This window comes from Nuphar pumila, chromosome 2, assembly GCF_984573655.1.
Source record: "Nuphar pumila chromosome 2, dmNupPumi1.hap1.1, whole genome shotgun sequence".
Classification (NCBI taxonomy): Eukaryota; Viridiplantae; Streptophyta; class Magnoliopsida; order Nymphaeales; family Nymphaeaceae; genus Nuphar; species Nuphar pumila.
In genome coordinates this window covers 144,917,140-144,939,912 of record NC_143250.1, presented here as the reverse complement: position 1 = coordinate 144,939,912, position 22,773 = coordinate 144,917,140, and the positions used below count along the sequence as shown (strand labels likewise).

The following is a 22,773-nucleotide window of genomic DNA, read 5'->3' as shown; positions in this document are numbered from 1 at the left end:
GCCGTCGCTAAACAGTTTAGCGACGGATTAGCGATGGATAGAGGCTATCGCGAATTTTTGCTCGCTAATTAGCGAAAAAACTTATTTGTCGTTAATTCCGTCGCTAATTTGCGACAGATTAACGACGGACATTATCCGTCGCTAAATTTTTAAAAAAAAATAAAAAAAATGATTTCTGTCGGGCGGTATTCCGACAGCAATAAGCCGGACTTATACCGCACCCGACAGGCATCATCGTCCTCCGTGAACCGGCGTCGTCGTCCTCCGTGAACCGGCGTCACCGTCGTCCTCCGTGAGCCGATGCTCTCCAGCGTCGCCGTCCTCCATGAACCAGCGCCATCATCTTTCGTGAACCGGCGTCGCCGTCATCCTCTGTGAACCAGCGTCGCCGCCCTTCGTGAACCAGCATTGTCGTCCTCCGTGAACCGGTGCCGACATCCTCCAACGATCGCCGACCGTCCTCCGGCGTCGCCGCCCTCCGTGAATCGGTGCTCTCCGGCGTCGCCGTCCTCCATGAACCGGCGCCGTCATCTTCCGTGAACCGGCGTTGCCGTCATCCTCCGTGATTAACCAGCGTCGCCGCCCTTCGTGAACCAGCATTGTCGTCCTCCGTGAACCGGTGCCGACATCCTCCAACGATCGCCGACCGTCCTCCGGCGTCGCCGCCCTCCGTGAATCGGTGCTCTCCGGCGTCGCCGTCCTCCATGAACCGGCGCCGTCATCTTCCGTGAACCGGCGTTGCTGTCATCCTCCGTGATTAACCAGCGTCGCCGTCCTCCGTGAACCGGCGTCTTCGTCCTCCGTGAACCGGCGCCGACGTCCTCCAGCTATCGCCGACCGTCCTCCGGCGTCGCCGTCCTCCACTCTCATGTACATGCTCTCCAACGCGCTCTCCGACGTCGACGTCCTCCGAAGAAGTCGGTTTAAATCGAGTGCGGTCGATTTAAATTTCGAAAGGGAGAGAGGGAAAATTTCGCGCTCGATTTAAATCGAAAATTAGCGAGAGATTTAGCGAGGGAATTTTTCCATCGCTAATCCGTCGCTAATTAGCGACGGAAAAATTCCCTCGCTAAATCCCTCGCTAAAATGGTTTTCTGTTATTGAGAATTAGCGACGAAACAATTGTTGTCGTTAATCCGTCGCTAATTAGCGACAGATTAGCTAGAGAAAACTTTCATCGCTAATCTGTCGCTACTTAGCGACGGATTCATGAAGAAAGTTTTCTCCAGCTAATCCGTCGTTAATTTGCGACGAAAAAAATCCGTCGCAAATTTCCGTCACTAATTAACATTTTTCTTGTAGTGGAAAGATTAATGGAGACGGACTGTAAATTCGTTGGCAATATGTCTACGCTGGTTCAAATCCAGCTGGGCCCAATAATTCACCGGTCATTGAGGATGATATAACCAATCCGTACTCCAAAAATACATGAGAACATGGAGGAACAAATAGAGTCAGGTTGACTCTTTTGCGAAATTTCATACCAAACTCAAGCCTAACCTGAGTTCTGATCAAGATCCACAATTTTTCAATATAAAAGATAAAAATTATTGCTTTACCAAGTATGGTCCGGGTCTGGTTCATGTATTTCTTATAGTACCCGGGTATGATTTCTCCTATAGTGAGTCCGAATGAACGTGAACCTGCACCCGATATCAGCACCTCAGATCAGATCTGGGTCTGGTCCCACCTGGGTCCGAACCAGATCCGAGCCGTTGACACCCCTAGGTAACGTTGCCACTAGGGAATGAACACCAAGAGTAAGTTGACCATATTGATCAGCCAACCGGTTTCATATTAGCATTTATCTTCAAAAATAGATGGTGTGATACTGTCTACAGGCATTCGTTTCCGTCATGGCCAATATAGAAAGTCACCAATTCCACCAAACAAGTACTCCAAAAGCCAACCCCTTGTGCAATTTTCAATAGTTGCAGCTACTATACAAATTTGGCTACCATTTGCATCTCTTGTATATATAAGGAGTTGCACCAGTTTGCTTTCATAGTAAGTCCTTAATTACTCTCTCTTTAATGGCTAGAAGAGTTTTAATCCTTTTCTTCTCTCTTAGTTTACTGCTAGAGTTTTCATGGGGAGCACTTCAGGTAAGATTCTACGCCTAGACGCGCCCTGCTGTGGAGTCCATCGTTGCCTCAGTCGTCCGATCGGCCGTAAGGAATTTTCCGGTAAGGAATTTTCGTCACAAAAAAAAAATAATATGCCAATAATAATAACACTATGGTTGTTTTTAGAGAACATAACCACCATAGTTTGCCGTGCAGTAGATAGTTACAGGATTAATTTTTGAATTTTGTTTTCCCTTTAGATTCAAGGGAATAGTGAATGACAAAGTAAAATTTCACTGCTAACAAGCTACTGCAAATCATTATCTTGACAGAAAAGTACCTGCTTGATATAATTCTACTTGTGTCATAGTAAGGGGTATTTGGATAAATGTCAGAATATGAAGTCTCTTTTTGTCATAAATGCAACTCATGTGGGTTTGTGAATAAATGAAGAGATACGCTTCTTTGAACATACCGCACCAACTTCAAGCAGCTGTTTTGCACCCATCACAAGGACACGCTTAAAAAGACACTGATAGACACGCTATTATTGTGTAATTTTTCATTAAGAATAGTGCATAAGAGGACAGGTCACGTGGATAAGTTGGAGTATCCCTGTGACACAGATCTAATGGCAGTTGATGTATTTTTTATTTTTTTTTAAAGGCAAGGTCTTCGTGCCCGGAGCAGTTTCTTCGCGTTATAAATAATAAAAAAAAAGTTACTTAAAGCGGTCTAACAATAGATCTGCTCAATATTTATATTATTACGTTTAGCCACCTGCTTTTCTCTTAATGTATTTCAAACACAAAGCAACATTTTTAATCTTTTTTCTAATCAAACAACTAAATTCATGATCTTTCGGTAAAGAAATCAATAGTGAGAGCACTTTAAGTTTGTCTAAAGAAATACCAACTTAACCATTTTATTTTTGGACCAAGCATGTTCTTGAAACATGAATGGCAGAATCAGGGGGCTAAATGTAATAATAAAAACTTTGGTCACCTCCATGCAAGCAATTGATCAATTGAGTGATTTTATGTACATCACTCTAAAGTCTAAAAAAACATGGAAATGATATGAACTCATTATATTTATCGTAATATTGTTTATCTGCTAAGGGAGCCTTCATCATAATCAAAATCAACATTATCACCACCAAGCCTTGTCCCATCTACTATTTGTCTAATAATTCAGCTCCACAAAAAGGGGAAAATAGAAGTACCAGGACAAGGTGAACAGAGTAATTCAGTAAAATACTAGTTCAGTATATTTTGCATTTTTTTTATTAAGCCAAAGAAATAAAAAAAATCTATTTGCCTCTGGTCGGTAAAGCTCTAGAGGTCTCCCTACTACCATGGTGACAAATATCGCGAGATTTTTGAAAATCTTGCGATAATATCGTGAGAAATTACCTGAAAGTTAAAAATGGTAATTTCTCTTGATATTTTCAAATTATCATGATTTTTTCGTCAAAACATAAATATCATGATTTAAAAGGTGATATTTAACAAAGTAATTCAGTAAAATACTAGTTCAGTATATGTTGTATTTTTTTTAATAGGCCAAAGAAAAAAACTCTAGCACCAATGACCAATCACACATTGGTTTTGCCTCTGGTTGGTAAAGCTCTAGAGGTCTCCCTACTACCATAGTGACAAATATAGTGATTTTTTTAAAAATCTTGCGATAATATCGTGATAAATTACCTGAAAGTTAAAATGATAATTTCTCACAATATTTTTCAAAATATCATGATTTTTTTGTCACAACATAAATATCATGATTTAAATGTGATATTTACGTTTTTAATGACTATTTATGGTAAAAAAAACTGTGTTTTTATTTTTAAATATCTTTTATTTATATTTTCTTGTAAAATTATTTTTTTATACTTTTTTATTTATTTTTTATTGCCACTATTTTGCCAAGAAAACAATGAGATTTTCAAAAACATTTCAAATTCTCATGAGTTTTTGACTGCCGATATTTTGCCATTTTTAACTGTTGTCACTATGCTCCCTACCCGCCTCAACTTTGACCTTGCGGTAAGGAATGCCACCCATGGGTTTTGAACTAGTGTCGTTTGATGACATTCACAAGTCGCCCCATTCAAATGTGGTAAGTCCTTGTAGGCTATATTTTACTTATTTTTCACGAATGGATCAGATTGCGGGTCAACATAGCATTTCTCTCTTTTTGAAGTATGTGTTTGCCAAGCTTGCATAACAAAATCTGGAAACAAGATATGACTTGTGTTTTAGACTTGAGTTCGGAGTCGGATGGAATCAGATAAAACCGAATCCAGATCTGACTAGCTTAACACCTGATATTTACACTTAATTGGTTTGGGTTTTAGTCAGGTTTCGGGTTTAATCAGATTTGAGTTTGGGTTTAATTGCAAAACTTAATCTCTAACTCGAATCTGGTTATTAATTTGATCCAAATTTAGCTACCGAATCCCGGCTAAGCAGATTCGGGTCGGATGTTGGGTTATCTCCGACCCGTACGTTGACATCCCTGTGTTCAAGTAGCAAATGTTGAGAAATATCTCAGTGAGGGAAAACATTGCAATATTTTGAAAAAAGTGGTTTTTACCGAGAAAATATCGGATGCGTAAAAGTTCAAATATAAATACGAAGTATAAAATAATATAAAATATTTGAAAATATGTTTTTTGTTGTGTTCTATCTCTGCAAAAACGTGAAATAGACGACGTATGACTTCAAAAACAAGAAAAAAACATCGGCGATATTTTTGAAGTATCTGGATTTTTTAATTATATCGGATTTTTCCAAACACTGATCGAGATATTTCAATTCAAAATATCGCCAGTATTTATAACCACAGTGCTCTCTCTCTCTCTGAGGAAGAGGAAAGGGAAGATGAAAAGCCTAAGCAACAGCAGGCCTAGGGTTTCATCCCTACCCTCGCCCTGCACCAGAGCACATCAGATCGGCGCCCTAGCTCTCGTCGTCCTCACCTTCTTCGCCACCAGGCTCCTCGATCGCTACTCCGAATTCTGCTTCGCTTCTTCGTCTTCTTCTTTGATGATGTTGTCGTCGTCGGTGTCGCCTGAATCCAATGGCGTCCGATCGAGAGGAGAGGGTTTTCGATCGGTGTTCGGCGGCGGGAGATTGAATTGGCCGGAGCGAGGGTACGGATCGCGGCTCTCGCTCCGGATCTACGTCTACGAGGAGTCGGAGATCGAGGGATTGAAGGAATTGATGCGCGGGAGGGACGGCAGGATCACCGCGGAGGTGTGCGTTAAGGGACAATGGGGAACTCAGGTGAATTTTCGTGATTTGGGTTTTTTTTATGAAAAATGATTGAGATTTGGGAAGTCTTGGAATGTTGTGTCTCTGGAATTCTCTTTTGAAGAGTTGGAGCCGTGAAGTTCTAAGAATGTAAAAATTCTAGGCATTGCTTGAGAAAAACTGGAAAAAAGTGGGGAATAATAAATTGGGGAAATCTTAGTATCGCGAGAGCTTTTCTTGTGCAAAATCTTGTTTTTCATCATTTGGACATTTGAAAGTGGGGATTTTTTGTAATGTGGTAACTTAATCACATTCTTTTTCATAGAACTTGCGACATCTGGGAAATTTTTTGATCTTTTGATGATATTTTTTCGAGATCGATTGTTTTCAGGCCTCCAAAAATTGCATTTTTCATGTAGAATATAGCATGTATGTTCATTAAGACTTTTAGTGGTTACCAAGTTGTTAATCCACATTTTGAACTTGTGATAAGATTGATGGACTTCGAATTTTCTATTTTGCCAGTCTTCTAAATATGAATTGGAGTTGATATCATCGGTTAATAAATTTGTTTATATATGAGATAATAAATTTGCTAGACATTTTAAGTTCAGTTTCAGTTACAGTAGTTACTCATTTTCGTTTTCTCCTGTGGTTTGTGATGGAATTGATGAAGGTTATGCTTCCTTTTAGTTTGAAAAGTAAGGTTGCTAGAGGTATTATGTCGTTCGGAACAAAAAATAAGAACTAGCGAATATCTTATTGGTTCTTTGTGGTTGAACTTCACATTGTTTAGCGTATTAGCTTTCGGTTTATTATTTCAAGGTTTACATATGAACCAAAGACTTCAACTTATCTGGTCTGTTGGATTATGCCAACATGAATGTTTTACCCATTAAACAACAGATAAAAGGACTTTAGAGGACAAGTTGCTTACATGGATAATTTAAAATTTAAATACGTGTCAATCAATTTTCTGATTTGCTGAAAAGGTTAATATGTGAGGCTGTATTGAAGGGGCGGTGAAGGTTGAAAGACATTACAGAAACAAGGACAAAAGCATTTTTTATTACGAAGAACCCGCCAAAATTTTAACATTTTTGAATGATTTCAAACTTTTTTCACTTATACAATACATGCCTTAGGTTGCACTTTTCACTTATGCCAGCGCTTGGATGAAATTATTGCTGATCTCCAGCATGCCACAGAGTTCAGTTACAATGTCATGTTGAACGACCGCTTTTAGTATCCAACATCAGTGTCATTCTATTAGTGTTGACAGGTCTACGTTAAGTGTTTTGTTGTAGGTCAATGTGCAAAAGACAAAAGCAACTTAAATGACTTGACATGAAGTTTGTGAATGTTATGTGTGTGTGTGTGAGAGAGAGAGAGAGAGCGAGAGAGAGAAAATCATTCAGCCATGTCTCCCTCCTTAATGATATTTACTGGTTCAACAACTCTATGGAACAATGTTCTGGTCTCCATTCTTTTCACTGTCACTGTTAGCTGACTTGAATCCACCATTCTCCTCCATGTTCTCAGCAATTGAATGCTCTATGCGACCACCAAGCTAAGGGGCACCACCAGTCCCATGTAGGAATCCACTTTTTCCCTTTGATTGTTGACCATGGCGCTAAACAACTTTTTTTTTTTTGCTTCACCAGGTTGCCCTCTTTCCCATCCGTGTCCCAGTTTAGCGATGCAAGTGCAGTGAGTTGTTTAAAGAAGGGACAACCAAAAGGGGTGCGGAATAGTTATTCCATCTACTTAATAAAAAGAACACCAACTCAACAGTGATAATCCCATATGTTGTAGGTTTGGCTGTGTGGCTGCAATCTATACATAACATGGAGAAAACTTTATCTTTGATTTGGTCCTTTTCATAGCCATTCTGAGGCAGTCTAAGATACCAACAAAGGGAATATGTTAGCTCCTTGATTTGGTCCTTCTCATAGCATGCCTCTAGGGGTATGACGCAAGCTCAGTAACCCCCTAATGCCCTTCAGGAGACTTCCCAAGCTTTGTTCTTGACTTCTTATGTAGAGTTAGTTTTGGATTTTTTATTCTTTCTTGACTTACACTTGCTATTCTGCGAGGTTGACAATAACTGAAAGAGTGGTACTTTATATTGAGGTTTTCTCTATCAAAACATCATTGTCAAATTTTGTCTCAAATACATGGCTTCTGCTATTATTTCACGAATTTGCTATTCTATTTTGAAAGATGTGGTATGTCGCCTAAATAGAAAGCTGTTGCCATATAGTTATATACAATGTAAGTTTAATGTATAAATTAGCATTAATTGTGAACATATTACTATTACGGATATCGTTCTTATGATTGTTCTTGTTGCTCTTGTGAAGATGACATGGTCTTGGTCACTCTGTTAGGTGAAAATCCATCAGTTACTTCTGAGATCGAACTTTCGTACATTGGACAAACATAAAGCACAGCTGTTCTTTGTTCCATCTTATGTTAAATGTGTGAGGATGATGGGTGGCCTTAATGACAAGGAGATCAACCAAACATATGTTAAGGTTATTTCCTTCAGCCAGTTCTTCATTTTTTTTCTCATACTTCTCCTATTCTGTTAACTTGATCATGTAGGAAGCCCAAGATCTTTAAAATACATGTTTTGCATAATCATCTTCTTGACTTTCTTCCATTTTTTTACTATCTTCTTGCCTTTAAGATTTTATGCTTTTAGATATCTTCCATGGCTTTCAAGATTTTGTTTTAGAGAACAAGGTGATGATTAAGACAGCTTGTTTTATTTCTCCATGGAAGGGTGCAACTTCTTGTTTTTTATCTTCTAGATATCTATAGATTCCCGTTTTTTCCCCTCATTTTGTCATCATCTCTGTTCTTTTTATATTACTCAATGCCTTCCGTTTTGTACCAGGTCCTGAGTCAAATGCCATATTTCAGGCTATCTGGTGGAACTGACCACATTTTTGTCTTCCCAAGGTATCTTAACCTCAATATGAATAACAGTATGCTCCTCTTTTTTTCCCTTTGCTGTCTCTTGTTGCTGATATGTCGAGAAGAATATGCATTCGTTAGATTTAGACCAGATATCCAGTCCGTTCTATCCATTTAAACTGGATATGATCACAAGGATCATATTCAACTTGCAAACTGTTCAAACTCTAGTTAAGCCAAAATCCTCGTTTGTTTGTGTTCAGAGCAGATTCAGATCAGAGTGCACTAGGCTCTAATTTGATCTGCATCCACATGCGGCCCGTGAGAGTGAATGTGCTTTTGTTTCAAAAGTAGCAAAAGGATAGAGACCACCTGCTGTAATGACATGTTGGATTCCACTAACATGCGTGCACACACCCATACATGTGCATGTGCGTGTGCACATCTCTAATTTTATGGTTAATTTGATGCTTCCATTATGTTTCTAAAGAAAAGATGTACCTCTTTCTTTGGCTGCAAAAATGATGATACTGTCCAAGGTGGATTCAGCTTTGCGCAGCATCTTAACAAGATATTATTGCTTCTGAAAGTCCTCATAGTTAATTTATAGTCACAGAAAGAATTTAAAAGTTAGCTTAAGAATTAAGATCTGCTGGCTCACAATGTAGCTATTCATGCAAGAGACTGTACTTGTCCAGTACTTTGATGCTAGGGAATATTTAATTCTGTATTATTAACTGATCAAGGTTTCCAGTTTGACTGGTTGACTTTCTCTACTCTATAGTGGTGCTGGTGCTCATTTGTTTCGATCTTGGGTGACATATTTAAATCGATCCATCATTCTTTCTCCAGAGGTATGATTGTTCTAAGCTCTCTAGACAGCAATTTTTCTCTGAATGAGCTGTTTTGAACTTAAAATACTCACTGAATAGTACTGTTTATAATTAATCCCTAGAATGTAAGATTTCAACAAGCTAACATAACTATCCTCTCTTTTCAGAAAGTGTCTTGGTTTGTTGTCATGAGCCCTTCTGATTCGAACAAAACTCAAAGCGCTTAGGTGTTTCATGTTTTCTATCCATTTTAGTTTCAGGCATGCCCTCAGCGCATCAAGAAATGGATAACTTTGTTTTGTCTGGTAACTAGGTTGTTCTATTACTCTCAAAAGAAGAAAAAAAAATCAGTTGTTTCTTGTAACAAAACCTTGTTGAGATGGCATATGATTATTCAATTGTTTTATGTTCTTCTAAATATGTAAGATATTAACAAGCTAACAGAAATTTCATTAGACTCAAAAGCAACAAAAATTGTTTCCACAAATCTGGATGTTGCTTGCCCATGACACAAACTATAACAAGTATTTGGCATGTTTAGGATAAGCACATCGGTGTTTGACTCCTGGTGTAGCCTCATGGTTTTAACTGCACTATGTTCATGCCCCTAATGGAATAATTGCATCTTCTCCAAAGTGTTATAATGACATCTTTTTGTTTCAGTTCTGAAAGCAACTCCCTTGCCCTTTTTATGCATTCCATGTGAGTACTTGTGGTTGATTGCAACTCGAAATATTGATAACCATCTTGCATCAGTACAGGGGGATCGGACAGACAAGAGAGATAGAACTGCATTTGATACTTGGAAGGATATCATTATTCCTGGAAATGTTGATGATGGGATGACAAAATTTTCTGGCAGCACCCTAGTCCAACCTATCCCACTGTCGAAGAGGAAATATTTGGCAAACTTCTTGGGTCGAGCTCAGGGTAAGATTGGCCGTCTTCAGTTGTTAGAGCTCGCTAAAAGGTTTCCAGACAAGGTTAGTTTTCTTGCATGATGTGGTATATCGTTTGCATTAGATGGGGTTCTTTTTTGTCTCTTTCTATCTGAGATATTGCTCTTCTGAGACCACTCTAAGCTTTCCTAGTAGTTACCTCTATATGCCTAAAACATTCAATGGACCCGTTTTTGGATTTCAAATAATTACATCAATGCACAAATGTAAGTTTAGTGTAAATGCATGCACTGGGAATTGTATATCAATATGTGCATGTGAAAGTGTCTCTCAACAGCCCATAACCTAGGATTCTAGGCACATGCTACAACACTGTGTGGAGAACTTGCAGATGGATGGATAATAGAAGATGGGGCCTATATATCCTTGTGTTTTTTCATCTCTCAATAACCCAAAATCTGGGTCCTAGTCTTAGGATACAACCTAGGGTAGGAAATATATTTAGATATTTGCACATGCATCTTTTCCTCTCTGAAGAATCCACATTCTGGAAGCCAAAGCATGCACTAGAACTCGCACTAGAGAACTTTGTAACATATCCTAGGCATATGCCCTTGGATCCTTGATAGAGGCTACAACCTAGATTAGAGAACTTACTGTGATATGAGGTGGACAAAAGGGGGGTACGCCTTATCGGTCTGGCCTTTGTCAATGTCAAATAGATGCATTGTCTTGTCGCATAACAAGGGCCAAAGTTAATATTCTCATGAAGTGATTGATAAGAGCACTGTCAAGGTAACAAATTAGCTTTTAGACAATGGTGCCAGCAAGCTAAAGTACTGTATAGCACCCATGGATGTTCTAATTGGTCGTGTCAATACAGAAGTCTTAACATTTTTCCTGTTTTAGTGAGTTTCTTACTTGATAAGTATTGTCTTGCGTTCATGTCAATTTAATGTTTCGTGATTTGAGATATTTTTACAAGAGTAACCATGCATGTTATCTCTGGAGCAGCTGGAGGCCCCAGAACTTAAGTTGTCTGGTCCTGACAAATTTGGAAAAGTTGAGTATTTTGAACACCTGCGCAATGCTAAGTTTTGTCTGTCTCCACGTGGGGAATCATCGTGGACTCTTCGCTTCTATGAAGCATTTTTTGTGGTAATCTCTCTCTCTCTCTCTCTCTCTCTCTCTCTCTCTCTCTCTCTCTCTCTCTCTCTCTCTTCTCTGATGCACACGCATATTCAGACGCCTCACTATGGAACCATAAGAAATACACACATGTATGACATCTCTTCTGAATGTGTGTTTCTGTGCATTTTGTGCATCTAGGTGCAACCTTGTCTTTGTGGGTGTTGGTTGTGCATGCATTGACGTCTTCATGCATTTCTCAACAATGTTTTATCTTGTGTGGTTGGGTACTTTGTCTCATCTTATAGGTCGTCTGAAACTAAAATATCTACTCTGGTTGAACATCTACAGGAGTGTGTTCCTGTCATCTTGTCAGATAAAGTGGAACTGCCTTTCCAGAACATCATTGACTATACCCAGATTTCAATCAAATGGCCAGCTACTCGAATTGGTGTAGAGCTTCTGGAGTATCTTGAATCCATACCAGGTGAAAAAACATTTAACCTAAGATTTTAAACTAGAGAGCTGTCTCAGGTATCAGAGAATGAGACCATTGATCTGAATGATTACTGAGATGCTGATGTGCATAGTTAACGAAAGCCAGAATGATAAGCTGGCTTATATTAAGGGCTTAGCCAAGTTGCTTGATTGCCTGCTTAATAGTGCTTTGAACTTGTGACCAGAATTGTTAGTTGTGTCAGTTGTGTAATTAAGTTCAGATGGCACAGAGGAATCAAATCACTAAATATTTCAAACCGAGGCAATCAAGCAAACTCTCCCAAAGGCCATGTAAACTTTTGGTTCGATGTTGAACTAGAAGGTCATGCTCTGAAGTGTTGATGTAGGCCATTCTTGCATTCAGAGAAAGTAGCTTGTGGCCCCAAAGGCTATGATACTCTTATCTTTAACATTGGGTAATTAAATTGTTTAGTTGACACAGGCCATCACCTCAGTGAACATGCTTTATGCTCCCTTTAGCTTGAAAACTTTGAATGCTTCAAATTGTACAAGGTGTCTGATTCCTTAATTCCACGTGCAGACAATGAGATAGAAGGAATGATATCCCAAGGCCGGTTTGTTAGGTGTTTGTGGGTCTATGCTCCAGAAACAGAACCATGCTCGGCCATGCTTGGGATCATGTGGGAGCTTCAAAGAAAGGTGAGAACCTTCCAGCAGTCAGCGGAAACATTCTGGTTTCATAATGGTTCTGTTGTCAACAGAAACTTGGTTCATTTCAATGATTGGAAGCCACCCATGCTGCTTCCTTAAACTTGTCTTTGCATTTGATTCATTCAGTAGGCATTGTTGTAATTCTCTTGTATCAATTCATTGAACTTGTAAATATACCCAGAGGAAAACAAAGGAATTTCTGCTCAACAAATGTACACATTTCAGTTTTCAAGTATGACGCCAAACCTGTGAATAACTAAGGGCCTTTCTTGCATCAGGGCATCCATGCTTTTTTCCCAGAAACATTTTCATTATGTGTTTGCTGCATTCTGATTTCTGCACATGCACGTGGCCTTACACATACCAATGCTTCTGGACACCAATACAACCACATAACAGAGCGAACCGAGTAACTTAAAAGTCACACAGAGGTATCACCCGAGTAGAGGCTATCAATGCTATTTCATACTAGTTGATCCATCATAATCCATTAGAATAAAGTTCTGTTTATACGCCATCTTGGATTCCACACAATCAAGTAGAATCAGTCTGATTGATGTAACGAGCCGGATGGGAATAAGGAAAAGATACAAAATAAATAAAAGAAATGGGTGTAGAAAAACTCATTAGATGTCATTCATTGACTCCAGTGCTTAATAAGTTTTACCTACTATTGGATTTGAACCAATGACTCCCGCCGAATGAAAGCAATACTCTAACCACTGGGTCAAGTAGGTCAAGAATGCCAGACTAAAGGTCCCAACCATGAGGACGGTCCCCAACTGCCCAAACAGAGCAGTATTACTTCCATCTTGCATAACACTTTAATTAAAAATGTTATATTTACAAAAGAAAGGGTCTGTGAGTAAAAAAGAACACATCTTTTGCGATTTACTGGAGTCAAAATTTCATGCACACTTGTCATCTTTGAACTGCACCCAAAGCGCTCAGAGAAAACAAGAATGGCCTGGGATTTCGATCAAGTATGAGAAGCATTCCCGGCTCCCTTCTATACAAAAAATATCAGCCCACGACATTTTAAGCTGCACAGATACAGTACCAGTTATCAGAAAACACAATGAAGTTAGGACGTAAAATAATCCCTATGCTTTCTGAGATAGAAAACAGAAATTACAGCGATTGGGTAAACGAACCAAGCTTCTTGTAATTTGGTTTAGTTTGGCATCATAACGAGCTTGTTGAGGCTCACAAAATGGCCTTGTATTTAGTGTTACAAGCATGTTTTACAAGCTTGAGAGAGAGAGAGTCCAACAATGTCAGAATGAATTGGCTTTTAAGTATGACTTAAAGACGGTGGGAATTCATTTCTTCATTCTATCATTCTTTCTTTGAAAGAACAAATTATTTGAATGAGCCTAGGAATTCAATTCTTTTCCTTCTCTTAATAAAAAGTTCATTCAAGTGATCTTGCTTCTGATGAGGTGAGCTCATGGTCAGAGTCAACAAGGCAAGCTGGGCTAGTTCAATACAATGTCACAACTCACAAATCTCGATGAAAAAAAATCTCCCAACATTTTCAAGATTTGCTTTTTTAAGGAAAATATTGGCATATATAAAACATATAAAATATCTAACAGTAAATAAAAATATAAATAAAGTAAAAAATAGCACAAAGCTATTTATACCACGTTAATATCATAATAAAAACATGGAAATTTCTGTATCGTTCCAATTTTATCGGATGTCTCCAAAGAGATAAACATGGTAATTTTGAAAATATCGCATTTTTCCATATTATTTCAGCCTTGGAATCATGATAAAATAGTGGTGTTCTCAAGATGTCAGTGATATTTGTGACATAGGTTCAACACATTTAGGAGCCTTATTTCCAAGGAACTCGAAGACTGGTTATGTTCCTGCAAGATTCAGTAGCATGCTGAGAATGGAAGGCACAGATCACGTATTTACCTTAAATTACACAAAAATGGTGTCACAAGTTAACATTTGTCAAACCAGGTGCCATTGAGACGGTGATATCATCATAAGGCTTTTCTTGATCAACTTCAATACAACCCCTGCTCTTCAAAACCTACAAGGCCAAAGCAGTAGAATGCCTTAGTATACGCTCATATAAGCTTCATATGAAACAGAAGGAAAGAATACCAGGTAAAGCAATGGTCTTTTCAGAAGAGAAAGCAAACATAAAAAGGAACCAATACACTCAAAATGATTCCACTATTAAACTTTGAACTTCATTATAGTACTTTTCTGCCTGTTTCTGCAAACAAGATTATACATATAATAGGAATGACGATAGACCAATGTGGCATCTTGACACAAGTAAAAACACAGGTGTTACCAAAACTTCAAAGAACAGCCGGCCACATTCTTTTCTTGTCCTTCCTTCCAGAATATTGCTCAAGTTTAACTTTCCCGGTGGATCTAATGGACCCTTAAATGACTTCTTCAGATACTGAGCCACAGCCCTAAAAGAAAGACCAACTTCAGAGAGAAGCATGAAAACGTTAAACGTAAAAGAAAATGCCTGCTTATGTTAGAGTCAACTACCTGGTTCTCACAGACCAGCTTTCAGCCCCATCTTCTGTAACTCCTGTAACAGGAAATAGGACAGTTCATATGAAGCGAGATCCATTAACACAATCAGAATGAGAGATACCATCATATGGTTGGTTTCAAAGAGATTCATCAATCAGATGGTCATGAATCGAAGAAGTAATTCGCTACACAAGAATCCAATTGCAATATGGTATAATGGTAGGTGTAGTCAATTCAAATTGAGCAAGTCTGATCTAAACTATTCTCCAATGACCACCAATTATTCAAAGGAAAAAGAAAGAAGGAGAAGCGAAAAACTCCATCCAAAACCATATAACCACAATCATCTAAAGTTAACTTTTTGTGTTACATCTCACCAGTTTGTGAGGCATCTGCTTCCAAGCAATCCAGATCCTGCAACAAAAGTAGGGCCTCAGATACATCCAAATTTGTATGGGAGAGATATTGTCGTATAGCTTAAAGAAAAGGCTAAAACACATCTACTATGGATATCCACAGCAGAAAAGAATCCATTGAAGTCCAACAATCAGAGAAGGAACTGACCTCAAGAGGATGTCTAAGCCTAAACTCTGGAGTCTCCTCCAGAGGCAGCTGACGTGCATCATCTGCAATGGATGCATCAACACCAGGAACATTTGGTTCAGCAGAAGCCGGTACTTCTATTTCTGGATCAAACCCAGATTCAAAAATGGGTACTTCTCTTTCTGGATCAAACCCAGATTCAAAAGCATATTCCCCACGCATTGCCGATTCTAGAGTGACAGTAGTTGAGGGAGTCAAGTGTTGGGAAGGCATGATTTCTGCAATCAAATCATTGCTGCGACCAGCCTGTTGACGGAGTTGTTCAATTTCAATGTCGGGGGATGGAGTGCCAGCAGGAGGTTCAGCTTCTCTGCATTCAAAAGCGACCTCGCCAGAAGATGGACCAATCCTGGAGGCAAAACGTTTTCTCTTCAAGAGGTCTTGAAGCTTTGCACACATGCCTGTAACGCAGTGGATATCATAATCTGATCTAACATGCCACAATTGACAGTTGAAGACAGGTGCAAGAAGCCACAACATAGAAGAACAACAAAATAGTTCATAAATGATCTCAGATTGTGATTCGGCTGGGCTCTGAGTCAACTCAAAACCTGTGTTAGACTCAGCTGAAACATAAACCTAGACCCTACGTATTTGAGCCAGCAAGTCTGAGTAAACCTAAAAACTTCCTTTGAAGGCTTCAACTTGTCCAAGTCAATGGAAAATAAAGCCTTGGAAGTCTCTCTCATCTTACTAGTACGCATCAAATAAGTACATGTGACTGGATTATAAACAACAATCCTACTGAAAACCAGCTCACCAGAATTTAAGGGCTCATGGAAAATTTCCACCCCATGGGAGTGCCTTTGTGCCTGCAAAACCTTCTCTGCAGAGAAAGGAGCTCTCTTTCTTTTACGCCTTAAACTCCTGGTGTCATCCAGTTGTTTCTTCATGAACCTACAAATCATGAGAACACATGAGAATCTTGGTCTTCATAACACATCTCGTGGTACTGTTCTTTCCCATAAATGGTCATTATACAGTTCATTTGTGATCATAGAGGAGAAAAAATAGTCAATTGGGAAATGAACAGCAACTATCTTTAAAAATATACATATCAGTATATAGAGGATTGGACCAAAAGATGAGAGTTTGTTAGTCCCTACTTGCAAAGCTACACATGGCTGTTGTTAAACACTAAAATAAATCAACAGAAAGTACCTCTTAAGTATGCATGTAAGTGGGTGTATTGGCACGAAGCAAAAAGAAAGCATGTTTTTTTTTGAGAAAGAGAACACATAAAATAACACATCAGAAACATCACTTACGTATTACTCAACACAATGACCTCATCAAAATGTAGCTTTCTCTTCCTCGATTTGGCTGCTGGCTTCTGACCAGGTGGTGTTGGACGCAAAACTGGTAAGTTGTTTGAAATACCAACTGTAAGTCATTGACTATATGCAACTTATGCAGATAACCATAAGTGAACATAGAGAACAACAAATAAAATGTTTGAAAGCAAAATCAGATTAGATAATAGCAGGTGATGCAAGAAACTGAAAGACTTCATAGAAGCTGATCTATTAAGAAGGGCACGGACCAAAGGCATAATTGTTGTTGTGTTCAGTGCTAGCTTCTGGCGATACCAGAGCATGATGTGTCTGACGTGAATGAGTTGACAGAGTTGCCACTTGAGTTGGAATTTCTTCAGGGATAAAAGGAAGATTTCCGTCCTCAACAAACTGATCATCAGGTACATGTGGTTCTTGGATGGTTTTGCCACGTTCTTGAAATTCATCAAACATATGACCTGATCCAGAAACATTTACAGCATCACGCATAATTTCTGTCTCTATACTGTCTCTACCAATATCATCCGCATAGTGCTCCTGATCGTGTTGCTCGATGTTAATTGTTGTAGGAGGACCATCAACATGAATATCACCATCTTTTGGGGGAGAAGGATGGGAGCTGCCACAATTGACAATCTTAGCTAAAATAAATTCATGCCAGTTTTTAGCAAGTAAATTGCATGCCCCCACATAATACTTGGACAATTTGACAAGCCCACTCAGGACTCAATCAGTCAACGATGATCTAGGCCAACTTCTCATTAAAACTCAGAAGCTAGTCAGGAAATTATCTGAGCCTATTAAACAAAGAAGTCCATTGAAGTAAGCCATTAATTCCAGAGCCACCTCAAAGAATTCCTTGGTCAGGTTTTGACCCAACGAATTCTTCTAGGTCACTACTTCTGAGATGTGCCTTACACTACAAATAGCAAAAGGAAATATGAACGAAAAGAGGTTCTCAAAGATAGGCCGCTTACTCTATATCCATGTCTATGGGACCAAAATCTGGAACCGCAGGCTCCACAATAATATCAGAAAAGCGTTCCTGCAAGAGAACAATATTTAGATAATTGCTGCTCACTTGATAAATTAGGTGGCAATTAATCCCACTCATACCTCATCTAAATCAAAAGTTGCATACAGTTCTTCTTCACCAGGGACTGAATACACAGAAGGACAAAAAAGTGATTAAAACATGCCATCATTTTTAAAGTGTCTTCATCGACAAATCAAGCAGGTCACCAGCCAAATAAAATGACCAACAAAACATGGACTCTCAAGAACAGATTGGAGTGAACAATTGCCATATTCTTTTAAAATTTTAAATCAGTTTTGGCCTCAAGTATCTGGGTCACATTGCATTTTCAGTTGAGCTGGGTTGAGTTTAGCAAGTCTCAGCTCAAACCACCAAGTTCCATTACCATCAAATGCATAAAGGAACACTCAAAAGTTTCTCTTTCTAAAGCAAATCAAAGCAATCAAGACCTGCGATTGTGATTTCTTCATGAGTTCTGATATGATTATCTGGAGCCCTGGGAAAAAACAACCAACAAGCTTCTCATTAATTCAATGTCATGATATATCCAAAGTATAAAAATTTTGCACACTGGCAAGAATCGGGCACACTTACTCTGCATATGGTGGTATTTCCAGTTCAAAGGCATCAAGTTCCAGTGTCTCAGGAATTGTTATAGTGTGGAATGGTGCTGTTGTTGCTTCTTCTGGCAAATCAACTTGTAGTGAGGCAAATGCATATCTCAGTTTGGTCAAAATCTCATTGCAATCATGATAAAGGTAGTCAACTTTCCTCGAATATATTCTGACAACACCAAGTAGAAGGTGCCCAGATAGTCTCAGTGCAATAGGAACTTCGGGGAACATGATCGAATCTGTCAAGACATGAATAGAAAAGAAAGGAACAGAAAATCAGTGAAACTGAAAGAAGTCCCCATCTAACAGGAAAAAAAGAAAAAGCATATAAAGCAGAGAAGAGATTTGCACAGGTCAAACTATTTTTTGCCGATAATATACATAAATTCAAAGCCTTTTCCTGATAAATCAACGACAGGAAATTCATCAGGCTAAAAAGGTTTCTGTGAAGCGGGTAAATGAATGTTAACCAGAGAATGGAACTTTAGCTGAATTGCACCTTCAGCTATAATTAAGTGACAGAATTCAGTTTTAGCATATAAATTCATTAGAAATATAGAACAATTTGCTTTTCTTCATTCACTAGAAGTGTAGAACAATTTGCTTTAATCTTCACCCAGTCCAGCACATGAATCTGTAGTGTACACAGTACATGGAAGACACAAAAGGGTTTATACATCAATCAAATGCTGCAAGAACTCCAAACTACTGAAGCTACTGACTGTTCAAACTCAGAACAAATACCAGCAAAAAACTTGAGAAGTTAATTTCTACAGGGAATTCTTCTTCAAAAGATGTCAGATATTCAACCAAACTGCTTCATAGAGAAGATATAATTTTCTTTGTTCGATCATGACTAATTTCGAGAAAATATTCTTACCAAACAAAAATAGCGAGTAGAACCAGAAAAGAAAACGATTTCTATTGAAATGCCAAAAACTTCATATTTTTCTAGGGTTGAAAACAAAATCTAGGCTCAAGGCACCAAAAATCAGCAGTTAAACAAATCAAATAAAATAATTCAATTGCAAGATTTCTTAATTCGTCTTTTCCCCATTTCCTTTCGCTTTTTTTTTCATTTCCCTCTTTTTCAGTTACAGGATGATATCAGAACAGGAAATCTGACGAAATGAAATCGATCTACTATGATGGCACCATTGCAATCCCTAAAATTCAACAGTAAAAAGGGTGAAAAAGAATAAACTGATTTGGTGCTCTATTTTCAATTAATTTAGTCATAATTTCATCTTTCCGAAAATGAACATAAAAAATAAGTACTCAAATAATTTGTTATTTCTTTAATTCTAATAAAAAGACACCTAAACCCCCCCCCAAAAAAAGAACAAGAGAAAAGCCAGAAAAGATATGAAAAAGCGTTCAGTCAAAATACTAAGAAATCCAATTTCTGTTAGGTGTAAGAAAGAATGGAGAGAAATTCAAAGAAGGAATGAGGTGTTTAAGATAGAGGTCTTGATGAGGTGGAATAGTCCCATATTGCTTTTGCATGAGTTTTCTGAGAGCTTTATAAGCAATTAGTGAACTCATACACTTGTTCCTGAGAACAAGGGAGTGGGATGACCACCACACACGCGCGCGCGCGCGCCCGCCCGCCGTGCCGTGCCGAGCCGGTTCGGGTTCGGGTTCGGGTTCGGGTTCGGGTAATTGGCCCTTTAGGGCCATATCCAATCAAGACAAGTATCTTTTTACCCAAAGTTTCTTTGGATTCGGTAACGGGTAATGAGAATGGATAACAGGTCACGACTCCTCGGATTCCGTGCCCGTTATGGAACTTCGGATTCCGTAACGGATCTCGATCTTTCGAAGTCCGTTAACGGATCACGTCCCCTCGGATTCCGTAACGGGCTCCTTCCACGTTTCATAACCGTTCGTGGGTTATAAAAGCGTGGTCAGGGGTGGGGTTACGGAGAGACTGAGACAGACGATTTCTGAAGAAGCATTCTGCGATTTCCCTTCTCTCTCTCTTTTTCCTGTGAGTTATCCCGAAAGGGGTTGTTCTGCAACTGTGGTTCGAAGAGGCTGTTTTCGAAGGACGATCCGCCGGAGTGCACCGTTCGGTTCGTCGTGGCTATTGTATCCTGGGGGAAGGACGCCGGACCCTGATCTGCACAGTATGTGGGGGCGAATCTTCTCTAAGGGGAGTACTTTCGTACGCCTTAGCCTGCTGCATATTCTAAACATGTGCATGTTGTTTTCTTTATGTTCTGTGCCTGTGTTTGTTTATATGCTTACGTCTGGATTTTGGTCTGATGCGGAAAATGCCATGCTTGCTCCCTGTTACTGTTTCGGTCGTCTGTTAATCATGTTATTTACGCTGTTGTATTTCTTGTTTTATTTCGTGTTTTATATCATGGTGACGATTGTGAAACTGTGTGATCTGAAATATGATCCAACAGTCTTAGAGAAGATTCTAAGCATGTCGACTTCTTCTGCGTTTGTACCAAAAGTGGACATGTCCGGTATGCCGGAAAAGTTTGCCGGGCAGAACTTCAAGCGTTGGCAGCAACGCATGAAGATCTGGTTCACTACGATAGGGCTGTTGAATGTTCTGGAAATCGACTGCCCTTCGGTGTCTGATACGAACCCTGACCCTGCTGCAGTCACTGCGGCTGTAGAGTGGAAAGAAAAGGACAATATATGTCGTGGTTGCATACTGTTGGCTCTGTCCAACACATTGTTCGATGTGTACTGTTCTTCGTCTACCACTGCTAAGGGTTTGTGGGATCAACTTAACAAGAAGTACAATACCGAAGACCAAGGTCTTGAAAAGTACTTTGTTGCCAAGTTTCTGAAATATCAGATGGTAGAAGGCAAGTCGGTCACTGAGCAGGCACACGAGTTTCTGCTACTGCTCCATAGTTTGGCTGAGGCTGAAATGAAACTTCCAGAGAAGTTTCAGGTTATGACCATCGTAGAGAAATTTCCTAAGTCTTGGGTAGACTTCGGTATGTCTCTCAAGCACCGTAGAGGAAAAATTTCTCTAGATGATCTTATGGTAGCCATTGCCATTGAAGAGGAACATAGGAGCCAGAAACAGATCGTAATGCCAACTGAACCGCCTAAGGTGAACATAATGACCGGAGCTTTTAAGGGCAAAGGACAAAAATCGAAATCTGCAATGAAAAACCAGTTTAAACCTAAGGCCAAAATCCAGAAAAAGGCAAAGAACAAACCTTGCTGGAACTGTGGGCAGGTTGGGCACTGGGCTAAGGAATGTCCTTCCAAGAAAGCCAAAGCTCATGGGACCACAGAAGGAACGCCTCAAGTCAACATGGTGACTGAGGTCGTTGGGACCAGTACTGGGTATGTTTCTATTAACCCACAAATCTATCACGTTTATGAGCCAACTGAGTGGCTGGTTGACACTGGGGCTAATGTGCACGTCTGTGCTGATAAGTCTGTCTTTGTCTCATACCAGGCTGCTGCAGGCAGATCCGTGACTATGGGCAATTCAACGGCTGCAAAGGTGTTAGGGATTGGACGCGTGGATCTGAAGTTTCCTTCAGGACGAGTTCTATCTTTACACAGAGTGCATCATGTGCCTGTAGTTAGAAGGAACATTCTAAGTGGTTCATGTCTTGTTAGAGAGGGTTATGAATTTAACTTTAAATGTAATAAAGTTGTTATTTTACATTCTGGAACTTTTATTGGCAAGGGGTATTTAGATGATGGTTTATTTAAACTTCGTGTTGAACATGTTTGCAGTGATAAATTAGAAAATGATGTTTCTTTTGACTCATTGTCTAATGTTGCTTATAACATAGAATCATCTGACTTATGGCATAATAGATTAGGTCATGTGAATTTCAACTCTGTGAAACGCATGATGAACTTGAAAATGATTCTTGAGCATTCCATTGATAAAACTAAAAAATGTGAAATTTGTGTGCAAGCAAAACAATGTAGGAAACCATTCCATACGATTGTTAGAGATTCTGAAATATTGGATCTGGTGCATACAGATATCTGTGAGTTTAATGGAGTGTTAACTAGAAATCATAAAAAGTATTTTATCACTTTTATAGATGATTGCACTAAATACTGTTACGTGTATCTGCTAAAATCAAAAGATGAAGCTTTTGATAAGTTTCTTAACTTTAAGAATGAAGCAGAAACACAAACTGGTAGAAAACTTAAAAGATTGAGGTCTGATAGAGGAAGAGAATATACTTTTAATAAACTCGATGAATATTGCAAATCTGTTGGAATAGTTCATGAGTTTACTGCTCCATATTCTCCTCAATCAAATGGGATTGCAGAAAGAAAGAATAGAACCCTAACTGACATGATAAATACTCTACTTGGGAGTTCTGGATTACCTACCTATATGTGGGGGGATGCTCTGAATACGGCTTGCCATATTCTGAATAGAGTACCTCAGAAGCATAAGGATAGTAGCCCTTTCGAACTCTGGA

The 22,773-nt window shown here is 39.1% G+C and overlaps 2 protein-coding genes and 1 long non-coding RNA gene across 3 annotated transcripts; 2 read left to right on the top strand and 1 right to left on the bottom strand.

Moving 5' to 3' along the window:
- The first annotated feature begins 4,938 nt into the window (after positions 1-4,938).
- LOC149847461 (putative glycosyltransferase At5g25310) lies at positions 4,939-12,552 on the top strand. The gene is made up of 8 exons (XM_089998427.1): positions 4,939-5,356; positions 7,714-7,860; positions 8,226-8,290; positions 9,030-9,099; positions 9,840-10,061; positions 10,992-11,135; positions 11,457-11,592; positions 12,145-12,552. The coding sequence occupies exons 1-8, from the start codon at positions 4,952-4,954 to the stop codon at positions 12,372-12,374; spliced, it is 1,419 nt and encodes a 472-aa protein (XP_089854553.1). The 5' UTR covers positions 4,939-4,951; the 3' UTR covers positions 12,375-12,552.
- Positions 12,553-14,226: 1,674 nt separating this feature from the next.
- Positions 14,227-18,571, bottom strand: LOC149847460 (sister chromatid cohesion 1 protein 3-like). The gene is made up of 12 exons (XM_089994102.1): positions 18,321-18,571; positions 18,176-18,222; positions 17,807-17,850; positions 17,668-17,735; positions 16,939-17,309; positions 16,664-16,778; positions 16,156-16,292; positions 15,357-15,796; positions 15,170-15,206; positions 14,805-14,847; positions 14,596-14,722; positions 14,227-14,325 (listed from the first exon to the last, which is right to left on the bottom strand). Exons 1-12 carry the CDS (start codon positions 18,569-18,571, stop codon positions 14,227-14,229), a joined length of 1,779 nt encoding a protein of 592 aa, XP_089850228.1.
- Positions 18,572-21,493: 2,922 nt separating this feature from the next.
- LOC149847459 (uncharacterized) lies at positions 21,494-21,994 on the top strand. The gene is made up of 2 exons (XR_016430617.1): positions 21,494-21,661; positions 21,777-21,994. It is a non-coding gene; the product is annotated as an uncharacterized LOC149847459 (long non-coding RNA).
- The last annotated feature ends 779 nt before the right edge of the window (positions 21,995-22,773 follow it).